Below are 26,903 nucleotides of genomic sequence, written 5' to 3' on the forward strand. Positions count from 1 at the left end.
CATTTAAGGAAGGTTGACAGTGTCCTCCTGTGTAGAGTTGTCCTCCTGAGACCTCGGAAAGTAATACATTTAGAAGGGCGTAACTCTATCTAGGATTGCACTTCAAGTGAAGAATGGGAAGGCAAAACAGGATTGCACGTTACTACCCCTGGGGCTGGATCTAGGGTAAGTGAAGACAGCGACAAAAAAGTTTTATCCTGTTTGATCATAAATTAGCGTTGCCAATTTCCAGGTGGTGGCTGGAGGCCTCCTGGGATTACAACTGATGGCCAGGTGGCAGAGATCAGTTCACCTGGAGAAAGCGGCCACTTTGGACGGTGGGCTCAATGGCAGTCAGTCACCTTTTATTGGCATAAAACAAGTGTAAAACATATAGAAATAGGGCTTAAAAAGGCAACGAGATAATAAAATAGGCCATGGGGTTACATAACCGAACAAAATTGAAAGGGTACAGAGGAGAGCGACGAAGATGATCTGGGGCCAAGGGACCAAGCCCTATGAAGATAGGTTGAGGGACTTGGGAATGTTCAGCCTGGAGAAAAGGAGGTTGAGAGGGGACATGATAGCCCTCTTTAAGTATTTGAAAAGATGTCACTTGGAGGAGGGCAGGATGCTGTTCCCATTGGCTGCAGAGGAAAGGACGTGCAGTAATGGGTTTAAACTACAAGTACAACGATATAGGCTAGATATCAGGAAAAAAAATTCACAGTCAGAGTAGTTCAGCAGTGGAATAGGCTGCCTAAAGAGGTGGTGAGCTCCCCCTCACTGGCAGTCTTCAAGCAAAGGTTGGATGCACACTTTTCTTGGATGCTTTAGGATGCTTAGGGCTGGTCCTGCGTTGAGCAGGGGGTTGGACTAGATGGCCTGCATGGCCCCTTCCAACTCTATGATTCTATGATCTTAAAATGATAAGGCTCGATGGGATTGTATCCCTCTGAAGCCTCTGCCTTCCCAAACCTCACCCTCCTCAATCTCCACTCCCCAAACCTCCAGGTATTTCCTAACCCAAAGCTGGCAACCTCAAAGGACCTTTTCCATCCTGAAAAATCCTTTGGGGAAGAATGTGATTGAGAATGGAGAACATGCCCAGGCCAGGCATTAACTCTTCCTCTGCCAGAGGCATATGCTCCAATCTTCCATAAGCAGCCCCTGAAGGAGCCCCTGAAATATTTTCCAGGTTCCGAGGATTCCTGGAACCAGGCTGGAAGTGATGTCAGCTGGCCACACCTCCCGGCCATGCCCAGGACTGAGAGGGGAGAGAAAGGAGGCGTTTGAGGCAGGAGTAAGCATCCAGGCTCCGCCCCTTTCCCCAAGTGCAGTAACCACATGAGAATGCCATCCCCGGGTCGATGAAATCAGCCGGTTCTCTGCTTTCACGGCAATGCCAGGAATAAAATGGTTGAGTCCATTAAGGGACGATACAGGGGAAAGGCCAGGGCGCCCTGGTTGGGAATCCCTGCCATAGAGGGGGGAAACAGGGACAGATTTTCACGGCATTGTTCTCATTCCAAGAATCACTGCCATGACATTCCTCCACTTGCCTCCCTTATTTCTTCTTGTGTCCGGTCTGCTCCCCCTGCTGTACCCTGTCACTTATTTTTCCCACAACAGTCTTCCCCTAGTTTAAAAGTCATTTGGGGGCTGGCATGGGGTAGTGGAGAGAGTAGCAGACTAGCATCCCAGGAGACCCACTGGGTGACTTTGGGCTAGTTGCATTCTCTCATCCTAGCCTACCTCACAGGGTTGTTGTTGTGAGGAAGAAGAAGAGGGGGGAAATGATATTCTAAGCTGCTTTGGGTTCCTGCTGGGGGGAAAGCAGGATATAAGCAGATAAATGCACACGCCCAAAGCATATGTACGGTCCTACCATAGGTTACCCAGCAGCTCACAAAAAACTCCACCTGGGATTCTTTTGCACAGGGTGTCCGCATCGCTCCCTCTTTCCTTTTCTTCTCCCAGGATGTCTCCTTCCTTCCCTCTCGCCTGCTGCTTCTGCAGACAGGCTCAGCCAGAACCCAGAAAGAAGGCAGTAAGCAGAACGCGCCGGGGGCCCATAAAGAACAATTAACTGACACACTGCTTTTCATCTGGAATCGGCAGCAGCTTGATGCCTCCCCGCCAGCAGAGTGCTGCAGTCTGGAGGAAATGCCTCTGCAGAGTGACTCAGCAAAGAGGCTAGAACCCCTGAGTCAGCACCTGGGGGGCAGGAGGACAATCACTCTGCCCAGAACCCTGGCCTGGGAGCAAGATGCTTTTCTGCCTCACCTGCTCCCGCAACACGAACAACGTAACTGTTGCCTCTTTTGTGCAAAACATAGTGAAAGATATGCAACCTGCGCATGGGCTGTTTGCAGGTGACGTTTTCCCCTGGACAGGAAGCAGGCGATGGGTTGCCTTCGGGCTTCTCTCGACTCACTCCCTGAAGCAAGGCTAGGCTTGCCATCCTCCCACAGGGCCTGGACAGCTCCTAGAATTACAACTCATCTCGCAATCGGCTTCCCTGGAGAAATTGGCAGCTTTGGAGGATGGACTCTAAGGCTGCCAGCTGTGGCTTGGGAAAGATTGGAGAGTTGTGGGGTGGAACCTCGGAGGTTGGGGTTTGGGGGAGAGGGGAGGCTTCAGCGAGTTATAATTCCATACAACTCACCTTCCCAAAGAACAAGGAAAACTGATCTCTGTGTCTGGAGAACAGTTGTAATTCTGGGAGATCTCTAGCCACCAGCTGGAAGTTGGCAACCCTATGGCATTATAGCCCACTGAGGTCCCTCTCGTCTTAACTCTAGAGCATTCTAGTCAGCTGAGGTCCCTCCCTCCTTAACTCTACGGCATTATAGCCCACTGAGGTTCCCCCTCCCTAACTCTATGGCATTGGAGCCAGCTGAGGTCCCTCTTGTCTTAACTCTACAGCAGGAGTAGTCAACCTGTGGTCCTCCAGATGTCCATGCACTACAATTCCCATGAGCCCTTGCCAGCAAACACTGGCAGGGGCTCATGGGAATTGTAGTGCATGGACATCTGGAGGACCACAGGTTGACTACCCCTGATCTATAGCATTCTAGTCAGCTGAGATCCCTCCCTCCCTAACTCTATGGAATTATAGCCCACTGAGATCCCTCCCTCCCTAACTCTGTGGCATTGGAGCCAGCTGAGATCCCTCTCATCTTAATTCTATAGCATTCTAGTAGCTGATGTCCCTCCCTCCCTAACTTCATGGCATTGGAGCCAGCTAAAGGAGCCTAAGGTTGCCAACTCCTGCTTAGGGAATACCTGGGCATTTGGGGGTGGAGCCCAGGCAAGGACCCCAATGGAGTATAACACTAAGGTCTCCCTCAAAACATCCATTTTCTTCAGGGGAATTGATCTCCATCGCTAGGAGATCAAATATACTACCAGGAGATCCCCTGCTCCCACCTGGAGGTTGGCAACCTGAATGCTGAAAGGGATGAGAAACCTGATTCTGGGACTGACCTCCAGCTCCCTTTCTGCCCGGCACTCCCAAGCCAAAGAGGCCCAATCCGCCTGGTGCCAAAATCGCTTTTTGCTCTGGAGAAAGCGGAACAGCTCTCAAGAGAAGGAAGGGCCTGCTCCTGGCGAAACCCGAGGAGCTGATTGCACGAGTGACTTTGCAGTTCCTTAAAATAGCCGTGCGCCACGTTCCTGGGACTTCTGCGGCACTCGCACGAGGGAAGCGGGATCTAAGACGAGGCAGGGCTCCGGTCGGTCGCAGAACACACATTGCACAGACACAGGGCCTCGACCCCTGGCAGAAAGCGGGGCATGAGAAGTCACGGTTTGTTGGGAAGAGATGCCATTTAGAGCAAACAGACCTGGCATGGGACCTAGCAGAGAGGAACCAGGGATTAGGTGGCAGCAGCAAATGCAGGGAGGGGGAGGCTATTCCCTCCGAAGGCGGGAGAACTGGTGGCCTGACTCAGTTTGCAACTGCTTCTTCTCTTCAGACCTGGGCCCATCCACACACGTTCCATTGGCTTTTGCAGCTGGGTTTTCCTGGGCGGAAGAGGAAAGTCTGCTTCTAAAGTGCATTGAAAGTGCATTATCCAACGTGTGCGGAATGGGCCCAGTTCGGATTAGTCGGCCAGACTTGGGCATGTCCCAGTCTCCAGGGCAGAGCGTGCTTCTGACAACGAAAGCCAGCCTCTTCTGGCTCCCTGGCAGAGCCGATGAGTCAGAATGACAGGACTTGTTTTCCAGCCTCCTTTCCAGCCTGCAATCTCAGCAAACGACGGGCGTGAATATCAAAGCCACCCTGCTCGCAAAACCCATTTGCTCCGGGAAAACGCCCTGGGTACTGTGCGCTGTTCAAAGAGAGCACTGCTTAGGGCATGCGTGCTTCTGGATGGAGTCAGCCAGGCAGCGATTGGGGGACGATGCTTGGCCCCAGAGTGACCCCACCCAACCTGAGGACAGCCAGGGGTCTGACTCACCCATGGGAGGGAGGTGGCCAAGAGACCCGGGCAGATTGCCCCAAAACAGCCATGGGGGAGGCCAAGAGCCTGGCAAGCGCACGGGGGAGTGGTGCGGTCAGAAGGCATCAAGGCACAGCTGAGTCCAGACTTGGGGGAGGCTAAGAGGCAGCCTTAAACCACCCAGGGAAGGGAGCAAAGGGGAGGCAGGGATGACTTCCCTTTCCTTTTGTAAACGCTCAGGTGGAACAGCAGAAAGAGAATTGGATACAGGCCGGGTGCAGTGTGCATGGAACCCCATAAAAAGAAGGCACCACACCCCAGCTAAGGAGGGGCCGAGCTCCGGGAATATGTGAACCCGTGTTGTTGTTCTAGGAGATCTCCAGGCCTCGCCTGGAGGCTGGCAACCCTATGAGATTCATTCTCTGTACCAGCCTTTCCAGAGCTGCATTTAACTCCCAGACACTTTTCCCTCGGCTGCCTGCTGCTGCCCACAATCTGGCTCCTAGCAACGCCCTCTCTTCTGCTCCGGGCACAGCCGATTGGACAGCAGGGGTACCCTCCCGTTTCTTAGCAACCTCAACATGCACGCTGACCCCCTTCTTTTCTCCCAGCTTGTTTGGCGAGAATGGAGACGGAACAAAATGAACAAAACGGGAAGTGGGGAAGGAGAGCCGTGGAGGGAAGGGAGTCCTGGGAAAGGAGATGAGCCGCCTAGAAGGAAGGAGAAGGGAGGAAGGAAGGAGAAAGATGCAATGTCCAGAAGGAAGGAAGGAAGGAAGGAAGGAAGGAAGGAAGGAAGGAGGAAGGAAGGAGGGAGGGAGGGAGGGAGGGAGGGAGGAAGGCTTAGCCAAGTGTGAGTGTGTTGTCACCAAGGTCTGTTTGCACAGATGGTGTTTGCTGATCCACTGGAAGATATTTCTTTCTAGAGCTGTCACTTCAGGAGCTGGCCACGCCCCGATTTGGAGACAGGGTGGCTGTCTTCCACAAGACTCACAGCCAGCCGCTCCTGTGCGCACCCTCCGCATATTTCCAGCTGCAAATGATGACCCATTGCAGGGCCTGACAGACAAATGCTGCAGTTGTAGCTTAGAGCAAGGAATTCCCTAAACTCCAAATCTCAACAGAAGAGGCCTTTCTGTTCCTGATCAGTTCACACTACAGCTTGCAAAGGGAAAGACCCGGCCGGGCTCAGCCAGAAGGCCTCCTTCTTTCCTGCTGTGAAATGTGATTCCATTTCTTTATTTGCATTTATTAAAGTATCTGTAGCCTTCCTCCCCATCCACCCCCCTCCAAAGAGGGCCCAGGGCAGCTGACGTCTGCCAAAGAAAACACTCTGCAATGATACCAGAAAGACAATTTATAGGCGCAAGACGGGGGAAGTTATACCTTGGTCAAAACGAAGGAACAAATAAGACACACTACCCTGCAAAGGCTCGACCCAACTAGTGGTTAAGAGAACCAGGCTTAATTCCCTTAATTCTCACATGCAGCCAGCTGGGTGACCTTTGGCCTGTCACAGTTCTCTTAGAGCTCTCTCGGCTCCCCTGACCACACAAGGAAAGGTGCTAGTGGGGTGGCTCACAAGGAAAGGTGCTAGTGAGGTGGCTCGTCCCCAACCCGGAGAAGGGGTGAGGTTTTGCAAACACTTGCCCAAATCAGCTCTGGAAAGAATGCAAAGCTAACCAATGGATTCTGTAAATGTCTGGATGCTGAGTCCATCCTGGGTTCTGGATCAGGCCCCCTGATGACAGCATCAGGAAGGTGGATAACTGCAGAGGCTTGCAGGATGCTACAGGGGGAGGCTTTCATGTGATAAATCGGGGAGGGGGAGCCTTCCGGCTATGAGTATTGGAATGTCCTAAACTCACACAAGTGTTCTTAGTTCCATCTAGGAAGTGCTGTCCATCTAAATCGGGACATTAAAATAGCCCAGGAGCAAGTCAGATTGAGCAGCCCCAAAAGGTAGCATTACAGGACAGAGTTGCCGTTCGCCCCCGTCAAGGCCTGGGGATCCCCTGGTTTGGTGCTTTTCCCCTTGCTTCAGGGGTTTGAGAAACTGGGGGAAATCACAGCCCCCCCCCCCCGCAAAGGACAGCATCCTGAGGAAAAACACAACCCGGAGGTGACTTACGGGGAGTGAGGAAGGTCCAGAGGGAAGAAGCCTGAAAAAACAATGTTCTGTGTCACCTGGAAATGATGTAAGGATGTCGGGGGGGGGGGACACTCTGGTTTGTGGGCAAAACTCTGTGGTAAGAAGCTAATTCTACCATAGAGTTCTGTCCCCAAAAACCAGAGTGTCCCCCACACTCATGCCACCACGTTACTTCTGGGTGATGTAGAAATGTCGCTTTTTTCAGGCTTCTATCCCCATGACCCTCCCTGCTCACCAGTAAGTTCCCACGTGTCCCCTGCTGGCTGATCAAACAGACCCAGTGACCCTACTCCAGGGGCCAAGGCAGTGCACCAGTCCTCTCTCTGCATTGGGAACCGGCCAGTTGATGCAGGTCGCTGTTGCCACCGGGGGGTCCGAGCCAAGCAGCCCCTGCAGTGCTGGCAGAACTCCTAGGGTTTGGCTCAGCCTGTTTCTGGCTACTGGCAACCTGCCAGGGTAGCACCCCTCCAGGATCCTGCTCCGTAAATTAAACAGCCAGTCTGTTCTGGAGAAGGTGTCTCTGTTCACAAGGTGGGATATATCTATACCCCTATTGCAATCGAAATGTAGGCTGTTGCCAGACTCCAGAAGAGACTTGGGATGTCTTGCCCCCGGCGTTTCCCCCTTTCCTGTCTTTCGCCGCCATTGCAGGAGCCAGCATTCTGTTCTCATTTAGTGCTGCCCTTCCTGCCCTCCTGTTCCTTCTCCTGGACAGGTTGTAAATCCAGCCCGAAAATAACCACTGGCTGCACTTCAGACCTTGTGAAATATTCATCCGTCTCTCTCTCTCTCTCTCTCTCTCTCTCTCTCTCTCTCTCTCTCCCTCTCCCCCCCTCGTTCTCCGGCTCCTGCACCACCATCTCCTGCTAAGAGATGCTGAAGCAGGAACTGATTGATGATATTGATCCGAGCTGGTCCAAGCTGGGTAAGAGCCGACTGAAGTGGGTATAGACTGCGGATCCCCCCGGGGGATGTTGTGCTCCGGTCCTGCGTGACTCAGGGTAGAGGCCTTCTCACTTCCCAGGCACAAGGCCGGGGCACTTGCTGAGATTATTTTAAAAAGGGGATTGGACAAATTCCTGAAGCAGAGGGGGAAGGCCACTGGAAGCATAGAGTCTTAGAGTTCGAATGGGCCTATAGGCCATCTAGTCTGACCCCCTGCTCAGTGCAGGATCAGCCACAAGCATCCAGGATAAGTCTCTGTCCAGCTGCTGCTCAAAGACCGGCAGTGAGGGAGAGCTCCCCACCTCCTTAGGCTGCCGATTCCACACTGAACTATGCATGGTTTTTTTTTCCTGATATCAAGCAGGTACAGTTTTACATATAGTTTAAAGCCATTACTATGGTCTTAATCCTCTGTTCCCAGCAGGAACAGAGGATAAGATCTTCTTCCAACCTTTCAGAGACTTGAGAGCCATCAACCTCCTCTTTTCTGGGCTGAACAGTCTCAAGTCCCTCAGCTTTTCCTCCTAGGGCTTGTCATCTTCGTCGCTCTCCTCTGCCCCCCTCTCCATTTTGTCCAAACCCTTTTTGGAGTGAGGCCTCCAGAACGGCACACAAGGATCCAGGTATGGTCTAACCAATGCAGTGCACAGAACCATGGTGACTGAATAGAACCTCCCTGTGCAGAGGCAGTGTGCATTTCCAAATACCGGTTGTGAATAGGTTAGGGAAATTCCTGGAGATTTGGGAATGGAGCCTGGGGGAGGGGAAGGCACTCTGCAGGGTACAATGCCAGCGAGACCCCGCCCCCCAAAGCTGCCAATTTCTGCAGTAGAACTCATCTCTGTCATCTGGAGGTCAGTTGTAAATCTGGGAGATCCCCAGGCCCCATCTGGAGGTTGGCAACCCTAGTGGTGAGAAGCAACCAAGGAAGGCTTTGGCTTCACATTCCTGCAGAGGGGCCTTCCAGGGCCATGTGGCAGGTGACTGTACGGAGCAGGACATTGTACAAGATGGACATTTGTTGTTATCCTCGGGGCTCTGATTAAATTTTCCGGCTGAATCAGAGAGCAACTGAACACTTCTGTTACTCCCGAGACTGAAGAATTCCTCCGTTCCCTCCCGAGAGCAACTGGGAAGAAGTCAAACCAGAGGAATAAATCATGCAGAGAGGCGGCAGGCAGCCTCCTCCCAGAAGCTTTTAATTAAAGTTATTTTTCAAGGCTTCTTGTTGTTGTACACAATACGGCTGATTTCAGGCTTCCGTGCTCTTCCTCCTAAGGCACCACCGGGACAACAGCACCTGGAGCCATGCTGAATCCAGTGAGTTTACACCTCCCTTCAGGGCCATTAACACCTCATTAACACATCCCGGGGCTGTTTCAGCATCCCATTCCTTGCAGCCTGCAGCATCTTGGTTTTGTAAGACAGACCCCGTCTTCATTATGCACAGGGAGGAAAGGGAGCCCCTGCAGGCCCAATCGAGAATGGAGGCAAAGGGGCACTCCGCTCCGAGCCCCCTGCCAAAGCAGGACCAGTAAGACACCGAGGTTCCTTTCCGCCCCACTTTACGCATCATGGGTAATGCCTGCAGCAAGTTTTGAACGGGAGAGCCGAAAGATGTCCGGCAGATCTTCCAGCTGCAGCCCACTCACCCACCGCTGGCCCAAAGAGGGAACTGCAGAGACTCACAGTCCGATGAAGTTTCCTCAAACGCACAGGAAGGTGCATTATACTGAATCAAACCACCTGTAGGCCAGACCAGGATGGCTCAAGCAACCCCGATCCTGTCAGAACTGGGAAGCTAAGCAGGGTCGGCCCTGGCAAGCACTCGGAAGGGTGACCTCCAAGAGATACCGAGGTTGTGACACAGGCAGGTAATGGCTAACCACCTCTGAATGTCTCTTACCTGGCAGCCAGACAATCTTAGGATCTCCTAGCTGCCTCGTACACATGCCATATGATAAGTAAATAAATAGACTATCATTCCATCAAGATCAGTATTGTCTACTCCAGTGGTTTGGGGAGTCGAACGACCCTTTCACAAGGATTGCGGCAGGGCAAGCAGCTTGGCAGGGGTGGGGGCACCATCCACACAACAGCCTGGCGGGGTAGATCGAGATAGTTTGTCTGTCTGGAGCAGAGGAAAAGAGCGAGATCGGCATGGTGGGACAAGAGGCAGAACTGAACTGAGAAACCCCAGGAAAAAAACAATTTATATACAATCATGAACCATGGATCTTCACGCCATTGGTCAGGAAGGCTGAGAACCACTGGATTACTCAGACTGGCGGCAATTCTCCAGGGTCCCAGGCGGAGGTTTCTCACCTTGCTTGCTACCTGAGCTGTTTAACTGCGGGTGCAAATTACTAAACCTGGGGCCTTCTGCTTGATGCCCTTGCCAGATACGTGTCACCCATTGCCTGATCCGCTTAACTGGAGATGCCAGCGACCTTTTCGCTGCAGGTGCTGGGGATTGAACCTGGGACTTTCCGCACGCCAAGCGGAAGCGATGCTACTGAGCCACAACCCCTCACAAATGCTCCCACCCCTTTTCCGCCCACGGCTCTGTTTCTTAGTAGGTGGAAGTGAGGTTGGGGCTGTATTGCGATTCTTATCGCAATATGTTCTTAACAGAACATTCATTGATGAAGCATCGGGCTATGCGCTGTACACCTGCCTTCCTTCCTTGCGTCTTTCTGCCTGTCCGTCATCGGCGTAAATGGATCTGCTGACTCATGGCTTCTTCGGAAAGGTGTTTATTTATTCAAATTGTAAATGCACGAAGGAAAACGACAACTCCCGGAACGGGCGCACAGTATTATTAACAAAAGGATTCCTTATATCTCCCCACAACCCCCTCCCCAAATTACATATATTTACAGGGGTCCTTTTGTTTTCTTGGTCTAGGCAGGTGAGTCTTCCAGAGCCACTTCTACTGGTCTGTCTTTCCGTCCTGAGCGCCTCTGATTTTTGGCTGCTCCAGGTCGCTTGGCGCTGTAATGCCCTTCTACAGATTTTAACCCGACTTCGACAGTATTCGTGCCGAGACGCTGAAAAGCAATTAAATTCTACACAGAGTCAAGATGCATTTTGTACACAAAAAGGGTCCAGAATCCAGCACCAAAAAATAAGGAGATTTTTATAACTGAGAACAAGGGTTTGTTTGTTTGGTTTTGGTCTTAATGCCCCAAGCTGAGGTGAAGAGAAAATGCTGGCTGGTAAAACCATCCAGGGAGTTCAATTGAAATGGGAAATCCAGCATGGAGAGAGAGATGTTGGGGAGGGGGCTATCCCTGTATTTAACGGCTCCAGAGGAGATGGCAGCAGGGAGGTTAATTCAGGCAACCCAGACAGAGGCTGTGGGGAAGGAAGGAAGGAAGGAAGGAAGGAAGGAAGGAAGGAAGGAAGGAAGGAAGGAAGGAAGGAAGGAAGGGAGGGAGGGAGGGAGGGAGGGCGAGGCCACATCCGTAAGTACCCCAGCAGCTCAACCCAGGATCAGGCCAGAGGAGAAGGCCCACAGTAGCTTTGTTCTAACATCAGAGTTTGGGATAGTTCCTTTAGGATCAAGCTAAGTCAGTTGCTCATACTGAGAAGCCAGGCCACTGCTGACGACTTTATACCTTCCGGAGGAGCCCTCTAGAACCCTCTGGGCCAGGGGTAGTCAAACTGCGGCCCTCCAGATGTCCATGGACTACAATTCCCAGAAGCCCCTGCCAGCATTCACTGGCAGGGGTTCCTGGGAATTGTAGTCCATGGACATCTGGAGGGCCGCAGTTTGACTACCCCTGTTCTGGGCCATCCGATCCTCCTTCAGCTAATAGGCGCAATACCGCTTTCTGCCTATCTGTTGTGAGTGGCGCTGCATCATAGCAGAGGGCAAGCTCTCCTTGGACAAGTTGCTGGGTGATGTATACGGTGACCAGCTCACAACGTCCTTTTCCTTCTCTTCTACTTTCTCCTCACAACAACCCTGGGGAGAACCGGGAGACTTTGGGGGTGGATCCTACAGAGGACGGGGTTTGGGGAGGAGAGTGACTTCAATGGAGTATAATGCCATACAGTCCACCCCAGGGAAATTGATGGCTGAGTTGCTGGACGGCTCCATAGGGAGCCTCTGGGCTGCCATTCTCATGTCCTCTGAGTCCCAGGGGCAGCAGGAGAAAGACAACGGTGTTGTCCATCTTTCCTGGAGTTTCACCATCACTGGGCATGGCCACTTTGGAACAGCCCTGTCAGGTTGCAAAGGAAACCCAGGAAGAGGCTGTGCAAACTTTCCTGGTTCGATGCATTGCTGTCGTTCGGTCGGCGACGTGTAGGAAAGACGGGCTGCGAGAACGAAGCAAGTTTTGTGTTAATGGGCTTCTCTTGGCTTAACCTCCCTCACAGGGTTGTTGTGAGGAGAAAGTAGAAAAGAAGGAAAAGGATGTTGTGAGCTGCTTTGTGTTCCTCGGGGGGTGGGGGTGAGGGAAAGGGGGACACAGAGATAGATAAATAGAATCGGCTGTTTCTTTAGGAGCTTTCTCTTGTCACTTGGAGATTCAGCTGTAATTCCAGGGGATCCCCAGATCCCACCTGGGGACTGGCAATCCCTCGCCGTACTTTCCAGTGCATCATAGCAAGTTGCAAAGGGCACCGGCGTCTTCGGAGTGATCGCAGTTGTGCACGTTCCAGCGGATGTGGGAACAGCGCAAGAGGGACGACTCGTCCCCTTTGCACTTGAGGTTATCGAGGAAAATGTACCCGGTCCCTTGGCCGTACCAGGCTTCCCCCCAAGCGGCCAAGGCGCGCCCACAGCCCAGCTGCCGGCACACCACCTTCACGTCCTTGAGGTCCCAAGCGTCATCGCACACCGTCCCCCACTGCGACAGGTAGAACATCTCCACCCGTCCTTCGCAGCGGTGGCTGCCGTTGACCAGGCGCAGGAAACCTGTGCATGGGGAGAACACTGTGAGAATCACGGGCCCAACCAAGGATCCACACGCCAAAGTGTCGCCCTCCCCGCTGTTCCAGAACCTGTTACAGTTTTCCCACAACGGGTTTTCTTACTAGTACATTCATAAAACAGTGCAAAACCCCAATCCAGATACATGAGATTAGTGTTTCCTTTTTGCGGTGGGGGTGGAGGGAGTTATTGTGTTTTACTGAGACTCCTCTGTGTTTCTGGAATATGGGTAAACCACTATGCAAAATCACTGCCTCTGCTTTCGGCACGGCTGTAAAAGAAGAAGAAGCAGCAGCGCTGGGTCTTATATGCCACTTTTCTCTACCCGAAGGAGTCTCAAAGCGGCTTACAGTCGCCTTCCCTTTCCTCTCCCTACAACAGACACCCTGTAAGGTAGGTGAGGCTGAGATAGCCCTGAGATTACTGAAGAAAAAGAAGAAGAGTTGGTTCTTATATGCCACTTTTCTCTATCCAAAGGAGTCTCAAAGCGGCTTACAGTCGCCTTCCCTTTCCTCTCCCCACAACAGACACCCTGTACGGTAGGTGAGGCTGAGAAAGCCCTGATTTTACTGAAGAAGAATAGTTGGTTCTTATATGCTGCTTTTCTCTACCCGAAGGAGTCTCAAAGCAGCTTACAGTCGCCTTCCCTTTCCTCTCCCCGCAATAGACACCCTGTGAGGGAGGGGAGGCTGAGAGAGCCCTGATATTACTGAAGAAGAAGAAGAGTTGGTTCTTATATGCTGTTTTTCTCTACCCGAAAGAGTCTCAAAGTGGCTTACAGTCGCCTTCCCTTTCCTCTCCCCGCAATAGACACCCTGTGAGGGAGGGGAGGCTGAGAGTGGGATGCAGAAAACCTTATCAGAGCACATGTGCACATCGGTAATACTGAGGAACAGAAGAAGCTGAATTCTGAGACAACTTCTGCTCATGCGAAGAAGACTGTAAAAAGTTCAGAAATGTTAAAAACCTGAACAGAATGGAGATAATGTGGAATGCCAAGAAACTGGGGAAAAATTTGGAGATGGAGAATGGAGGGCCCTATTTGAACAAAACAATGGAGAACTCAGCGGCCTCGAGATTATTCGGGGACAGCGGTTTTCCCTGTGCCAAACGTACCATCCTTGGGGCGTGTCGTGGTTGAGCTTGTGGTGCCCGACCCATCTTTTGGGAAATGCTCGTCCGATTCTTCCGCACCTGCATCCGGGAAAAAAGGGAGGGTATATTTAGCCACGAAGCCATGCGCCACAAATGTCCTTGTAATTCATCGATCTGGAAAGGATTTTGCTTTACTTCCCCCACAGACCTGCTCCTTTTAGTCAGGGGTTCTATTTAGGGCCAGACACGTTTTGCACTGAACAATGTGGTCAACGAAATTCCGGCCTCCCGAGGACCCTGCCCGGAAGGAGCGTTTTTCTTGCCCGTCGCTCTAAGGAGGATCCTATCGTGTAGCTTTTGCACCATTCAATGTGTCATATGAATACTTATGTTTTGCTTCAGATCTGTTTATATTTCTGGTTAGTTCCTGAATGATTCTCACAAACCGAATCCTATTGCATTGTATTCTGGAAGTCTGTTTATATTTCTGGTTCGTTCCTGTTGATTGGATTGGATTGTGTCTTGCTTTTCTTTCACCTGTATTGAATCCAAGTGAGAAAGGCAGACTGAATGTAGATGCATTTGAATGTATTTGCCGTAACTTGTGACCAGGGATATTATCAATGCTTTACATCTGTTTTGACCCACCAGCAGCTCTACGAGGTCTCAGGAGGGTTGCCAGCTCTGGGTTGGGACACACCTGGACTTTTGGGAGGTGGAACCTGCAGAGGTAGAGTTTGGGGAGGGGAGGGACTTCAGCAAGCCCTGCGGTCCACTTTCTAAAGCAGACTTGTTCTCTAAGGGAAGAGATCTTCGTCATCTGGAGACTAGCTGCCATTCCAGGAGATCTCCAGACACCACTGTGTAAAGACAACACAATACAAATTGGTACAATATGAAGAAACGCTTTATCCAAGGCTCCGAAAGCACAAACGAATGACAGTAACACTCCAAAAGACATAAAGAAGCTGTAGGGATGGCACTGGAAATTCCAAATCCAAATGAGGGACAGGCAAATCCTGCCTTTTGCTTATGAATGCTTCCTCGACCCCAACAAAAACTTGACTGCACAAGTGCCAAAGGCCCCTAGATCATATTCACATCCTAATGAGTTTCTTGGTAGTTTAATCGCAGAGTGACAACTCCTACACATATAAAAGACTGTAAAGGAATGTTCAAGTGGGTAGCCGTGTTGGTCTGAAGTAGTACAACAAAATGAGAGTCCAGGAGCACCTTTAAGACCAACAAAGATTTATTCAAGGTGTGAGCTTTGCACTCGAAAGCTCACACGTTGAATAAATCTTAGTTGGTCTTAAAGGTGCTCCTGGACACTCATTTTGTTGTAAAGAGGGTGTTGTCTTTACACAGTGGATTTTTTTCTTTTGTATAACTTTTATACACAATGTACCCCATTTTTTGGCTTTCACTACCTGAAATACAGAGAGAGAGAGGTACAGATACAGATACAGATACAGATACAGATACAGATACAGATACAGATACAGATACAGATACAGATACAGATACAGATACAGATACAGATACAGATACAGATACAGATACAGATAGAGAGGGGGGGAGCTTTCCCCACATCTGCAACCTGAGACCCTTCAGGTGAAGACTCCAGTTTCCTTTTGCCTGCAAAACAAGTGAACCCTAATCTCTCCCCCAAACCGAGCTACGATTCATAAGCGCTGAAGAACCTTTTGGTTCAAACGGCAGGGCCGCCATTAAACCTGGGATCCCTGCAATCGTGTGCATTTCTCACTTCTGCAGATGACCCCGGCATCCTCGTGGTGGCCGCAGTTGTGTTGCCCCCAGCCCAGGTTAAAGCACTCGGCCAAGTCGGCTTCTCTGCCCGAGCAGTCCACGTTGTCCAGGAGGATGGGTCCGCGACCGTAGCCAAAGTAGCCCAGCACGGTGGCCGCCAGTGCGGAGCCGCAGCCCACCTGCCGGCAGACCACCTGGGCGTTGGGGAAATCCCAGTCGTCGTCGCAAACGGTCCCCCAGGTCTCCCCGTACAAGACTTCCACCCGGCCCTGGCAGCTGCTGTTTCCATTGGCCAGGCGGAGGCCGCCACCTGCTGATCGAATGGGAGAGAATGAAATATTGCCATGCGATGGAATCTCATCCGATTCAGTCCCACCTCCCCAACCCCAGCCTGGCGTGATCTGGAAGCCTCCCTTGTGAAGGTCCCACGGACAGTCTGCACTCCAGTCTTCCTGCAGGGACTTGTATGACCACTGGAAAAAGATTTCACCTTCCACAGATTTCAGGTTTTTGCAGACAGTCTGGGCCAGCATGGTGTAATGGATAAGAGCGGTGGGCTCTAATATGGGGAACTGGGTTTGATTCCCCACTCCTCCACATGCAGCCAGTTGGGTGACCTTGGGCTAGTCACAGTTCTCGCAGAGCTAACTGAGTTCCACCTACCTCGCAAGGTGTGGGGAGAGGAGGGGCAAGTGATTGCAAGCTGTTTTGAGACACCTTCAGAGTGTGAAAAGAGCAGTGCAAAAGCCAATTCTTCTTCTAATCTGAATTTGGGAAGGTCAGTTCACCCGCTGTTGAATGCACAAGCTGAGCCTAGGAAAGTCAGATGTTGATAGTGGATTTTCCTGTCGGTTGTGGGTCACCCTCAGCTCCTGTGTACATGGTGTCAAATTTGGATTGGATACGTGTCGGGCTGCCAGCCTTGCACTGGCCCAACCCCAGGAGCATTGGGGAGATGGACCTTAAAGAGGTGCAGCATCACAGACCCCATGACATCACTTCTGGCTGAACACCCAAAAGTGACATCACATTCCTACCCCACCCTTAGGTATTTCCCCCCTGCAATCCTTAGAGCAGCCTTTCTCAACCTTTTTACCCTTGAGAAACCCCTGAAACATTCTCCAGGCTTTGAGAAAGCCCAGAAGTGGCGCAATCATGCAGAATATGGTTGGGAAGCAGAGCTGTGGACACGCCCACCCAGGGCCCCTCCCCTTCCCATACCATCCAGGGCCATCATTGGCCATTTTGGAGGGGGGGAGGCCGGTCAATATGACCATATGGGCTTTCTCACCCAGGGTTTTGTGAAGGGTTCTGGAAGGGTTCTGGAATGGGTATGAGTCAATTTTTAAAATATATTTTAAATTAAATTTGTTAAACCTTCATTGGGTGATATGACCCCCAGTCTCCACGGCTAATAGCCACTGATAGGCCTCTCCTCCATGACTCTATCTAAGCCCCCTTTAGTCTATTCTGGGGGCTGCCATCCTACATGCATTGTCATTTCAGCCATTTTTATGTCCAACCCTCCCCTAAGAATCCCTAACACAGAGCTTGACTTTGCCCTGACAGCATTTAATCGCTGTGTGATTCTGATGCTCGTGATTCACAGAGGCTAACTGGCACCTAGAACTTCTTGGGCCTGACGATCGATTGTTGTTTCTGGTGAGACTTCACTGCAGCCCTCCTCCTTCCCCTCTCGGTGAGGCTCGTGGATCAGGACCACGTCCAGCCACAAGACTTACTTGTTTTTTCCAACAGGAGAAGCCCAGTGGTCATCATTTCGGTCTCGGGAGAAGACTGATCTTGGCTCTCTGTGACTACAAAGGCAGGTACCCATCAGAACTACAAACTGCAGACTTTGTGGAACAGAATTCCCTTTCCCTTTCCCTGCATTCTGCAGGGGGTTGGACTGGATGACCCTGGAGGTCCCTTCCAACTCTATGATTTTGTGATGCCACTTCTGTTGCTGTCCTGTCAGCCCCCTCTTCTATTCCTAGGGGTTAGTATAAGGCAGGGGTAGTCAAACTGCGGCCCTCCAGATGTCCATGGACTACAATTCCCATGAGCCCCTGCCAGAAAATCCTGGCAGGGGCTCATGGGAATTGTAGTCCGTGGACTCTGGAGGGCCGCAGTTTGACTACCCCTGCTCTAAGGGACAGCATAGGGGAGAGGAAATCCGCAGAAATCACATACGCCCTCTTCATCAAACTGGAAGGCCATTCCCTCAAAGGTCAGGCCTGAAGTACGGTTACACGAAATTGCTTTCTCCTGAGGCTGTCCATGAGCCTATCTTGGCCAGTATTGCCTGCTCTGACTGGCAGTGGCTCTCCAGTGATGGAGGCCTTTCACGTGACCTACTGCCTGGTCTTTTGAACTGGAGATGTTGAGAATTGAACTTGGGACTTTCTGCATGCCAAGCAGATATTCTCCCACTGAGCCACAGTCCTTCCCCATCTCCCCCCTCCCCCCACATACACACACATTTTTGCATTCAGTTCTGTTTTCATCACTAAGAGGAATGGAACTCACTGCGGTTTTCTATCCATTTGGAAAGGGAAGCAACACTCCAAGCAGAGCTTAGTACACCTGCTGCAGCTTCTTAATCTCATTTAATATAGAATTTTTATCCTGCCTTTCCCAAAGGGCTCAGGGTGGGTCACAGCATACGACAATACCATTTAATTTTTTTTTTGCAAATGATAAATTAAAATACGCAAATATGAAAATTTAACTCACAGTTTCCTCTAAAGTTATAAAGTTATTTTTAAAACACTATTATGCCGGATCGTACATCTTTACTGTAAAAGAGAAGAGACAGGCCTATGTGACAGAATTTATTTCCCAGGTGGAATTTAACCAGATGGACTTAGGCAGGGAGGCCAACTAGCGTACTGATCTTATAGGACTCTTCCTTCAAAACTACCGGCCTGGCAGAACCGGAGGCCTGCCCCCTTCAAAATGTAAAGCTATCCACAGTGAGATTTGGGGACCAGGATTAAAGGCAGCCTGCTTGTACTTACTTGTGGCCGTGTCAGTGAACGAGTCTTCATAGCTGGGGGCCAAGGAGGTGGTGACCGGCACGGCTGTTGTCAACCCGAGCCCTGCATGGACGACCGGGCCAGAAAAGTTGGAGAAATCAGTTAACGGGGTGGGGATGCACCTTCTTCAAATACATAGCTCTAAGCTCCCCATCCTTTTCAAGGGCACCTTTTCAAGGGCCCCTTTGGAATTCCGATACCTCAAGGTGCAACTGGATGCTTTTAAAGTGTTTGGGGGAAATAAAAGCGAAAAGGGTCTATTGCAGATGGATGCAGCATAGAGGGAGTTCAGCCAGTCAGGCAGCTGTAAAAATAGACAAGGCAGCTCTCTAGCGGCGGAAACTGACATGGCAGGCAAGGTGGGAAATAGTCCTACCAAGGTTAAGATCTCTCTTTTGCAACGTGGTGGAAGTTAAGGTATTTGCTTTAGAACAGGGGTAGTCAACCTGTGGTCCTCCAGATGTTCATGGACTATCATTCCCACGAGCCCCTGCCAGCGTTTGCTGGCAGGAGTTCATGGGAATTGTAGTCCATGAACATTTGGAGGACCACAGGTTGACTACCCCTGCATTAGAACACTGTGGGCTGGAACCAATAGGAGGGGGAGAGTCTGATCAGCATTAAATGCACTGTAGACCAGGATGACTGAGAACTGCTGACACTCCGTTAAAGGGAGCAAGAGAGCAAGGGAAAGTTGTCTCCAGGATTGCCAGCTCCAGGTTGGGTAATACCTGGAGATTTGTGGGGTGGAGGTTTGGGATACAATGCCACTTTTTGAACTGATCACCTGGAAATTAGTTATAATCCTAGGGATCTCCAGCCCTCACCTGGAGACGGGCAGTGCCGGTTGCCTCTCCGTACCTCCAAATGTTCCAGAAGCATCTCTCCCCTCCTCAAGACATTTACAGAGCTGAGTCAGGTGACCATGGAAGTCTGACCTCCCGGCTTCCTTACCTGAGCAGATGACTCCGGCATCCTCATGGTGGCCACAGTTGTGGATGCCCCAGCCAAGGCTGTAGCAAGCAGAGAGGTGCGGCTCGTTCCCGTCACAGTTCACGTTGTCCAGGAGGATGTGGCCCATACCGTAGCCAAAGTAGGCGTTGGTCTTATAGTCAACTGCGCGGCCACAGCCCATCTGCCTGCAGACCACGCCAGCATCACTCAGCCCCCAGTCATCATCGCAGACCGTGCCCCAGTTCCCTTTGTAGAAGATCTCCACTCGGCCTTGGCAGGAATTGCGGCCCCTCACCAGCCGAAGGCTTCCGTCTCCTGCAGGAGTTCAGAGAATCGTGAGCATGTTTTGTTTTTTGAAATGCGATGCATTATTCTTGGTTTATTTACGGTCATTGGCTCACATCAGAACATAGGGGGAAACACAGTGACATTATTAAATTCACAACCAAGTCATAGAATGGTGGCAAAGCCCATAAGCTAATCATTGAAATAGCATAATACGCACCATACAATGCTACACGTGCACATGCTGGCAGAGGCTCATGGTAATTGTAGTCCATGGACACGTGGAGAGCCACAGTTCAGCCACCCTATGTGTCTATGTTTTTAACTTATAAGCTGTGCACAATAAGTGTTGATATAGTTTGACTGTTTATATTTTGTGGACACCTAACCTTTTGGACCCTAACTACTTGTTACTTAGGTTTGGTTGTTTTTGTTTTGTAACACTGTCCCCTATTTGGTTTCCTTTTAACCCTGCAAATGAGATATCTTGATCAGCTCTAAGTATGCAGCCAATTTTAATTTTCTTTCTCAGTCCATGTTTTTCTGTGCCTCAAAGAAACCTTTTCCAAACACCGTAAAACTGTAGCTGGCTGTCTTTTCTCTCCTGGTACTTCCCTAGCCAAAGTGAGAGAGAGGAGGAGGAGACAGAACAGGGTGGGAACTGTTCACCTTAGATGATTTAGTCATTTTTTTGTTAGTTCCATCCATTGACTCTGATGGTCTCACCCCAGGTGTGGCTATACCAGCAGGTGTCACTTTCCAAGGATCAGCAACCCTAGCTGCAGTAAATCAGGGGTGTCCAAATGGTGGCTCTCCAGATGTCCATGGACTACAATTACCAAGAGCCCCTGCCAGCATGGGAAAACAGGGCCATTGCAAGGTCATAACAGTGTCCCTGTTTTTACCTGTGAAATGGGGAGGAGCAAGGAGAGACTGAATGTCGACCTTTAGAAAAAGCCAGATACTCCCCACCCAGAAAAGCACTCACTTTCCCCGTTTTGTAGTGAGATGGTAGCCGCTTTGCTAGTCAGGCCTCTTGCGGCTTGCGTGGGCATCAGCTCTGCAAAGACAACCAATCAAGGGAGCATGAATATTATCGTTTTATGAAGCCCCTGCGCACGAGTGCTCTGCTATGACCCCAACTATGCACCCCCCCCCCAGCAACCTTCTTTGCAGGCGTATACAGAAGGGCTGCAAAATCTGATCAAGTGACTGGGCAGAGTGATTGATTAGAAAAGAGAATCCCCATTAACTGGGAAGAGAGTTTTATTAATTTCATGAAGCACATGCGCATCAGTAAGGTAGGAGGGGAAAAGACATGTGGAAGGAAGGAAGGAAGGAAGGAAGGAAGGAAGGAAGGAAGGAAGGAAGGAAGGAAGGAAGGAAGGAAGGAAGGAAGGAAGGAAGGAAGGAAGGAAGGAAGGAAGGAGCTATGGCAAATTATTATATTTTATTTTAGAATTAATCTGATTTAACCAGAATTCTCTGCAGCGCAGAGGGAAAAAAATCCAAGAATGGAAGGAGGTCTGCTGCTTTCAAGACTTAGGGGAAGACTTCACATGCAGCCAAAAGCCCCCCCCCCCCCATCACAACCACGCAGAAGCAAACCTTTGTACCATTACACGTGACAGCCACATCCTCATAGTGGTAGCAGTTGTGGATGCCCCACCCCCGGCTCCCACACTCGCTGAGGGCCTTCTCCCTCCCTTTGCAGTCCACGTTATCAAGGAATATGGGCCCGTGGCCCCGGCCAAAGAAGAGGGTGGGCGGCATCGCTAGGGCGTGGCCACAGCCCAGCTGCCGACACACCACATTGGCGTCCACGATATCCCAGTCGTCGTCACACACGGTGCCCCAGGTATTGTTGTAGAAGATCTCCACACGCCCCTGACACCGGCTGCGGCCACTGACTAGCCGTAGATCTAGAGGGGGGAAAGAGAACACTCTTTAGACAAAGGCTTAGTGCTGTGGTTAAGAGCGGCGGCTTCTAACCTGGTGAGCCGGGTTTGATTCCCGGCTGGGTGGCCTTGGGCTAGTCGCAGTCCTGATAGTGCTGTTCTCACCGAGCTCTCTCGGCCCACCTACCTGGCAGGGTGTCTGTTATGGGGAGAGGAAGGGATGGTGATGGTAAGCTGCTCTGGGACTCCTTCGGGTAGCGAAAAGCAGGGTATAGAAACCAACTCTTCTTCTTTTAATGGCATTATAGGCCCCTGGGGAAAGCAGTGCATCGGGGGCCTACCTACACAACTGCTCACAGGAATAAAAACGTTATGTAATATTTTAATTTTACTGTTCGATTTATATCCTGCCCCCTCTTGGACCTGCCATCTCAGGGCTGGTAGAGGCTCATGGGAATTGTAGCCCATGGACATCTGGAGAGCCACAGTTTCCCCACCCCTGGTGTAAATCCTATAAAGTTTAGGGGCAGTGCGCTCCAGTGATGTCTAGTGACGTCAGCAACCACCTGAATTTCCCAGAAAGGCTGGGGAACCCTGGGGGAACCCTCAGGGAACCCTGGTTGGGAATCCCTGCCTCAGCCTGTCACAAATAAGCTACAGGAGCTCTGTTCGATGCCTCCAAATCATCAACCATAGCAAAGCACATTCAAGAAGAGCAGCCTCTGCTTATGAAGGACTCTCCTCTCAGACTCCTACGGGAACAAGCCTTCAGGAGCCGCTTGCCCAACACCCAGTGTTCCCAGAAGACACGGCTTCCAAGTTCAGACAGCAAGTGAGCAAAGGCTCCATGACTCCCTGCCGAGCCATGGCCACAAGATCTCACCTGGAACAGGCATCACTGCAGCGTTGGTGCCACGGGCTGAAAGGGAGAGAAGAGAGGCCAAATTACATCCTGGATTCACCCTGAACAGGAGAGCACTAGGATGAGAAACTTCTCAGAAAACACAGTGCTGCTTCTGGGTCTTGGTGTGTCTCCTAGTCTATAGCAAAAAATCCCGCCCGCAACCCAAGCATAGAGCCAGAGAGGTGTTAGAGCAGCCTTTCTCAGCTTTTTTACTATTTAATCATAGAGTTGGAAAGGGCCAAGCAGGTCATCGAGTCCCACCCCCTGCTCAATGCAGGATCAGTATCAAGCATCCAGGATAAGTCTCTGTCCAGCCGCTGATTGGACTGCTGGTGAAAGGAGTTCATTGCCTCCTGAGGCAGCAGATTCCACTGCTGAACTGCTTTGTGAAATTTTCCTCCCTTTTACCCATTATAACCATGAGCATAGCAGGGGATTTAAAGAGCTGACGTAAAACCACGGTGATTGCTTCAAGACTGCTCTCCCCAAACGTAGGGACAGCTCATTGTGTCAACTTATTTGCTGATGCTGAAATAGATGTCTGGAGCTGGGCACAGAATTCTAGAAGTTTCCGTTGGTTCAAGAGAAGGCACCGAATTCTCTGGTCTGTTCAGAGAAGGCCAACCGGGAACCATGACGGCCCTGTTTACCGAAAAAGGTGGGCGGGACTCCCACTGTGATCTTGCGAAAAAACACTTTCCTATCTTGGGCCAAATTTCGCTTCTGAAGGGACAGCTCACCTGTCGGCGAAAGGAGAAGGAGGGGCCCCAGCGTTGATAACACGGCAGGCAGCACCCAGCATCCAGTCCACCGGTCTCTGTTCCTCTGACCCTGGCAGGGACCAATTCTCATTTCTGCTCCTCACAAGTTACACCCAGGATTCCCCGATTGTTTCCCAAGGAAATAACTGGAAAGCCACACCTGGAAAAGAAACACCTGCCATGTTAGGATTGGCTGAGCTTTCTGTCCGTCTCCCTTTTCTCCGCCCTTCCACCGAGATGCAGGGCCAGGGAAGATGTGGGGATACCTTGTGATTGTGGGGATACTACTGGCCAGGTTTGGAGAGCCTGATTTGAGTCCAGTAGACCTTCAAGACCAACAAGATTTTTGGGGGTACAAGTTTTTGAGCTTCAGATCTCATCTACTGCAGACCCACCCAGCTAATCTCCCTGAACCGGGCAAGATTTAGTGGCCATTTAGGAACTGGGTGTGCCTCCTCAAATGATCCTTCCTGCAGCTTCTCCATTGGGCTGGGGAGATCAGGAGATCTTTAGGCCAGGATTATCAACTCTGGGTTGAGAGATGCCTGGAGATTTGAGGGTGGAATTTTGGGAGGGACCTTGGAGGAGCATAACACTGTACAGCCCATTGAGCTGCCATTTTCTCTTGAGCTGCCATTTTCTCGAGAGCAGTTGATGGCTGTCACCCGGAAGCCAGCTGTAATTCTGGGAGCTCTTCAGGGTGCACCTGAAGGCTGGCAACCCTACTTTCAGGGATATCGGTCCACCATTCCTAATTGGCCTAGTCATCTCCAGGGAAAGAGGGTCCCCTGGAAACACAGCCTGGAAACCTCTGATCCAGAAGGGCTATAAAAGTTTGAAGAAGTCCTGAAGTTTCCCCACTCTCCTTGCTAGCAAACCTGCGTGCCTGCGGACAAACGGCATCCTTCTATCGGAAGATGAAAAACAATCTAGTCCATAAGGTTGTGCGTTTGAATACTCCATTCATCCGTCACGTACTGAGATTCTCCGGGGAATAATGTCACCTTTTGTCTAGAGGGGCCCTTTCTGCCTTCCCCTCTTCGGCCATTGGCTGGGAACGGCTGTATGATGGCAGACGAGATGGTCTCAACTTGCCAACAGCATGTCCCTGTCCCAACTTGGGGAAGGTGTGCCCCTCGGCTCAGGTAAATGCTCTCCTCCCTCGTCTGAACAGAAGGTCTCCACGCTGCCTTTTTCTTTTGCTGCGGTGGGATGGGAAAGGCATGACCCCTGTAGGATCCCAGTTTTGGGGGTTGACGACCTTCTACCTATTTCGAAAGCTCATCATCCAACTTTGTCTTAGTTTAAAATACTTATTTATTTATATTTTTATACCGCCCTTCCATACGGCTCTGGGTGGTTTACATAAAACTTCATGAGTTAAGTACATGGAACATCACAACAAATATAACAATCATAACATAACATATAACGTATCAACTAGGACAGGGGTAGTCAACCTGTGGTCCTCCAGATGTTCATGGACTACAATTCCCATGAGCCCCTGCCAGCATTTGTCCATAGACATTTGGAGGACCACAGGTTGACTCCCCCTGAACTAGGACATTTTAACAGAACTTTGTTCAACAAAGATAGCGTCTTTAACAGAACCCTTATAGTTCCAATAAAATCAGAGTCCAGTAGCACCTTTAAGACCAACAAAGATTTATTCAAGGCGTGAGCTTTCGAGTGCAAGCACTCTTCCTCACCCTTAGATAGGTCATATTTAGTGATGTATGGGGGGGTGTCAGGGGGGACCGGCGGATGTTGTTGGGTCGGTCGGCCTCAAGCGAATGCCTGGTGGAAGAGCTCCCTTTTGCAGGCCCTGTGGAATTGTGGGAGTTTGGGCAGGGACCTGATCTCTTCAGGGAGCTCGTTCCACCAGGTGGGGCCAGGACTGAAAAGGCTATGGCTGTTGTTGAGGACCAACGTGCTTCTTTGGGGCCAGAGATCACCAGCCCATTGTTGGTGGCAGAGAACTTGGAACACTCCCTTAATTTCCCAACAGTACCACCCGAAACTGATCACATTCTGATGGTTTTCAGGGTGACCCCTTTTCCTCAGTGGCTCCAAACACTTACTTGCAACAGCAAACTAACAGTTTCACTTTTGAGTATCAACCAGACCCTGGCTTCTAGGGGTTAATGGAGGACCCCAAAAAGCAGTCCTCTCTGCCATTTGTGGGACTGCTACACGGGATCTTCCATTTACCCCTAGAAGCAGGGGTCTGATTGATACTTACGAGTTGTAAACTATTCTGGAAAGACATAGTATGAAATAATTACTCCGTGATTGTAAATAAGTGGTTGGGAGCCTTGGGAAAGGGGTTGCCCTGAAAACGAGTGAGAATCGAGGCCTTGTTCTGGCTCTCAAGGATGCATACCCCCTCTCTCTGGGAGGGGGGAGTGGAGGACCACAGGTGCTTTCTGCAAGCAATGTTACATGGGGTCATGTTGTTTCTGGCATAGAAGAGGGTGCCCAGGTAAAAGCAGCAGAGCATGAACTCTTTCAAGCCCATTCCCCAATGGTTAGGGATTGCTGCAGGGAATTCAGGCCCCTTCAAGTCAGGGGTTGGCAACATGGGGGCCCCTCTGTGGCCCCTTCTTGCTGACCCCCAACGCCAGTCCTCCTTTTAACTTAAGCTCCACCCTTAGGCTTTCCTATATTTTATACAGTTCGTTCCGATTTATTTTTCTTTTTAAAAAATGTGCACCTGAGGTAGAGAGAAGGAAGGCATGAAAGCACCCATTTTAACTTTGCACCTGAGTTGCAAATTTTTTAAAAAGTTTCCTTCCTTCCAAAAACGCTTCAAACGATTCTTTTGCTGTCTTTCCAGAAACGGATGTTTCTTTTGCCTTTATAAACATCACACAGAAACAAGAGAGAAGAAAAGGGGTTATATACAGTATATATATTTTAAAAATCACATACCTCTTTGCTATCCTGCAGTCTGTCAAGGCTGCCCACGGTTAATTCCAAAAGCTCCCCTTCCCTCCCTCCCAAAACAGAAGCTTTAGGGGGAAAAGGAACAATTTAAGTTGGTGGTAATCTTCATGCCCGATGATATCCAAACTCTTTTTTTTTTCTTTCCTTTTTCCTTTTCTTGCAAATTACAAAGAGGCACAGAGGGAGAGAGTCCGTAATCCGTCAATTGCACCGTTCCAGCGTGTCATTGCTGTAACCTTTTGGGAATGCATAGAGCCAGAACAAGGCTTAAAATTCGTTTGTAAGGCAAGCGGTATCTTCACAAGCACGCATCTTGATTGGGATTTTTCAAATTCTCCTTGATTGCAGAGATGCAGGAACAGGGGGAAAACACACACACAAAAAACCCGGACACCTTTAATGAGACGTTGTTCTCGGAAGAATGGGTCAGGTTTCCAGAAGAAGTGATAGACATACTCTACTGCAAGAAGGCATTTGCTCTGGCTGAATCTAGTTTCGAAACACAAGTGGAAATAACTTTTTTTTTTTTTTTTTGCAAAAGGCATTTCCCCCCCTCTTTAAGTAAAAAAAGAAATGTCTAAATTGGGAAAGGAAGTCTGTAATAACCATTTGGCTGTCAGTACCTTGGCTCTCAGCCTTCATATATCCAGTGGTCCCAAAAGAATGAGCTGCAGGTAGTTTCTGGGCTGGGGGCTGGGTAGAGGCTGAATTTCAACTGGTCAAGTGCCCTGGAAGGCAGAATGGCAGTTTGGGTGTTCTGCAGCATGAGATGAAACTCTTTTTTAA

General features: G+C 50.4%; 1 protein-coding gene across 2 annotated transcripts; it reads right to left on the reverse strand.

Annotated features, from left to right (window-relative positions):
- Positions 1 to 11,299: 11,299 nt before the first annotated feature.
- SSC4D (scavenger receptor cysteine rich family member with 4 domains) lies at positions 11,300 to 26,225 on the reverse strand. 2 transcript variants are annotated; one of them, XM_077311581.1, is made up of 11 exons: positions 26,103 to 26,225; positions 23,151 to 23,331; positions 22,390 to 22,425; positions 21,225 to 21,530; positions 20,597 to 20,668; positions 19,324 to 19,638; positions 18,352 to 18,432; positions 17,074 to 17,148; positions 15,330 to 15,641; positions 13,583 to 13,660; positions 11,300 to 12,451 (listed from the first exon to the last, which is right to left on the reverse strand). In XM_077311581.1, exons 2-11 carry the CDS (start codon positions 23,260 to 23,262, stop codon positions 12,135 to 12,137), a joined length of 1,704 nt encoding a protein of 567 aa, XP_077167696.1. In that variant the 5' UTR covers positions 23,263 to 23,331; positions 26,103 to 26,225; the 3' UTR covers positions 11,300 to 12,134. The 2 variants fall into 2 exon arrangements, with proteins under 2 accessions (XP_077167696.1, XP_077167695.1); XM_077311580.1 differs by having other exon boundaries at positions 15,330 to 15,644.
- Positions 26,226 to 26,903: the final 678 nt, after the last annotated feature.

Source organism: Paroedura picta, chromosome 15, assembly GCF_049243985.1.
Source record: "Paroedura picta isolate Pp20150507F chromosome 15, Ppicta_v3.0, whole genome shotgun sequence".
Taxonomy (NCBI): Eukaryota; Metazoa; Chordata; class Lepidosauria; order Squamata; family Gekkonidae; genus Paroedura; species Paroedura picta.

What these genes read in the sequence shown, in the direction of transcription:
- SSC4D (XM_077311580.1), bottom strand. Translation starts at nt 23,262, where the DNA reads ATGAGAATTGGTCCCTGCCAGGGTCAGAGGAACAGAGACCGGTGGACT. An exon ending in CTCACTACAAAACGGGGAAA is followed by an intron (nt 19,639 to 20,596) that starts GTGAGTGCTTTT and finishes GAACTCCTGCAG; the next exon opens with GAGACGGAAGCCTTCGGCTG. An exon ending in TCTCCTGTTGGAAAAAACAA is followed by an intron (nt 15,645 to 17,073) that starts GTAAGTCTTGTG and finishes CCATTCGATCAG; the next exon opens with CAGGTGGCGGCCTCCGCCTG.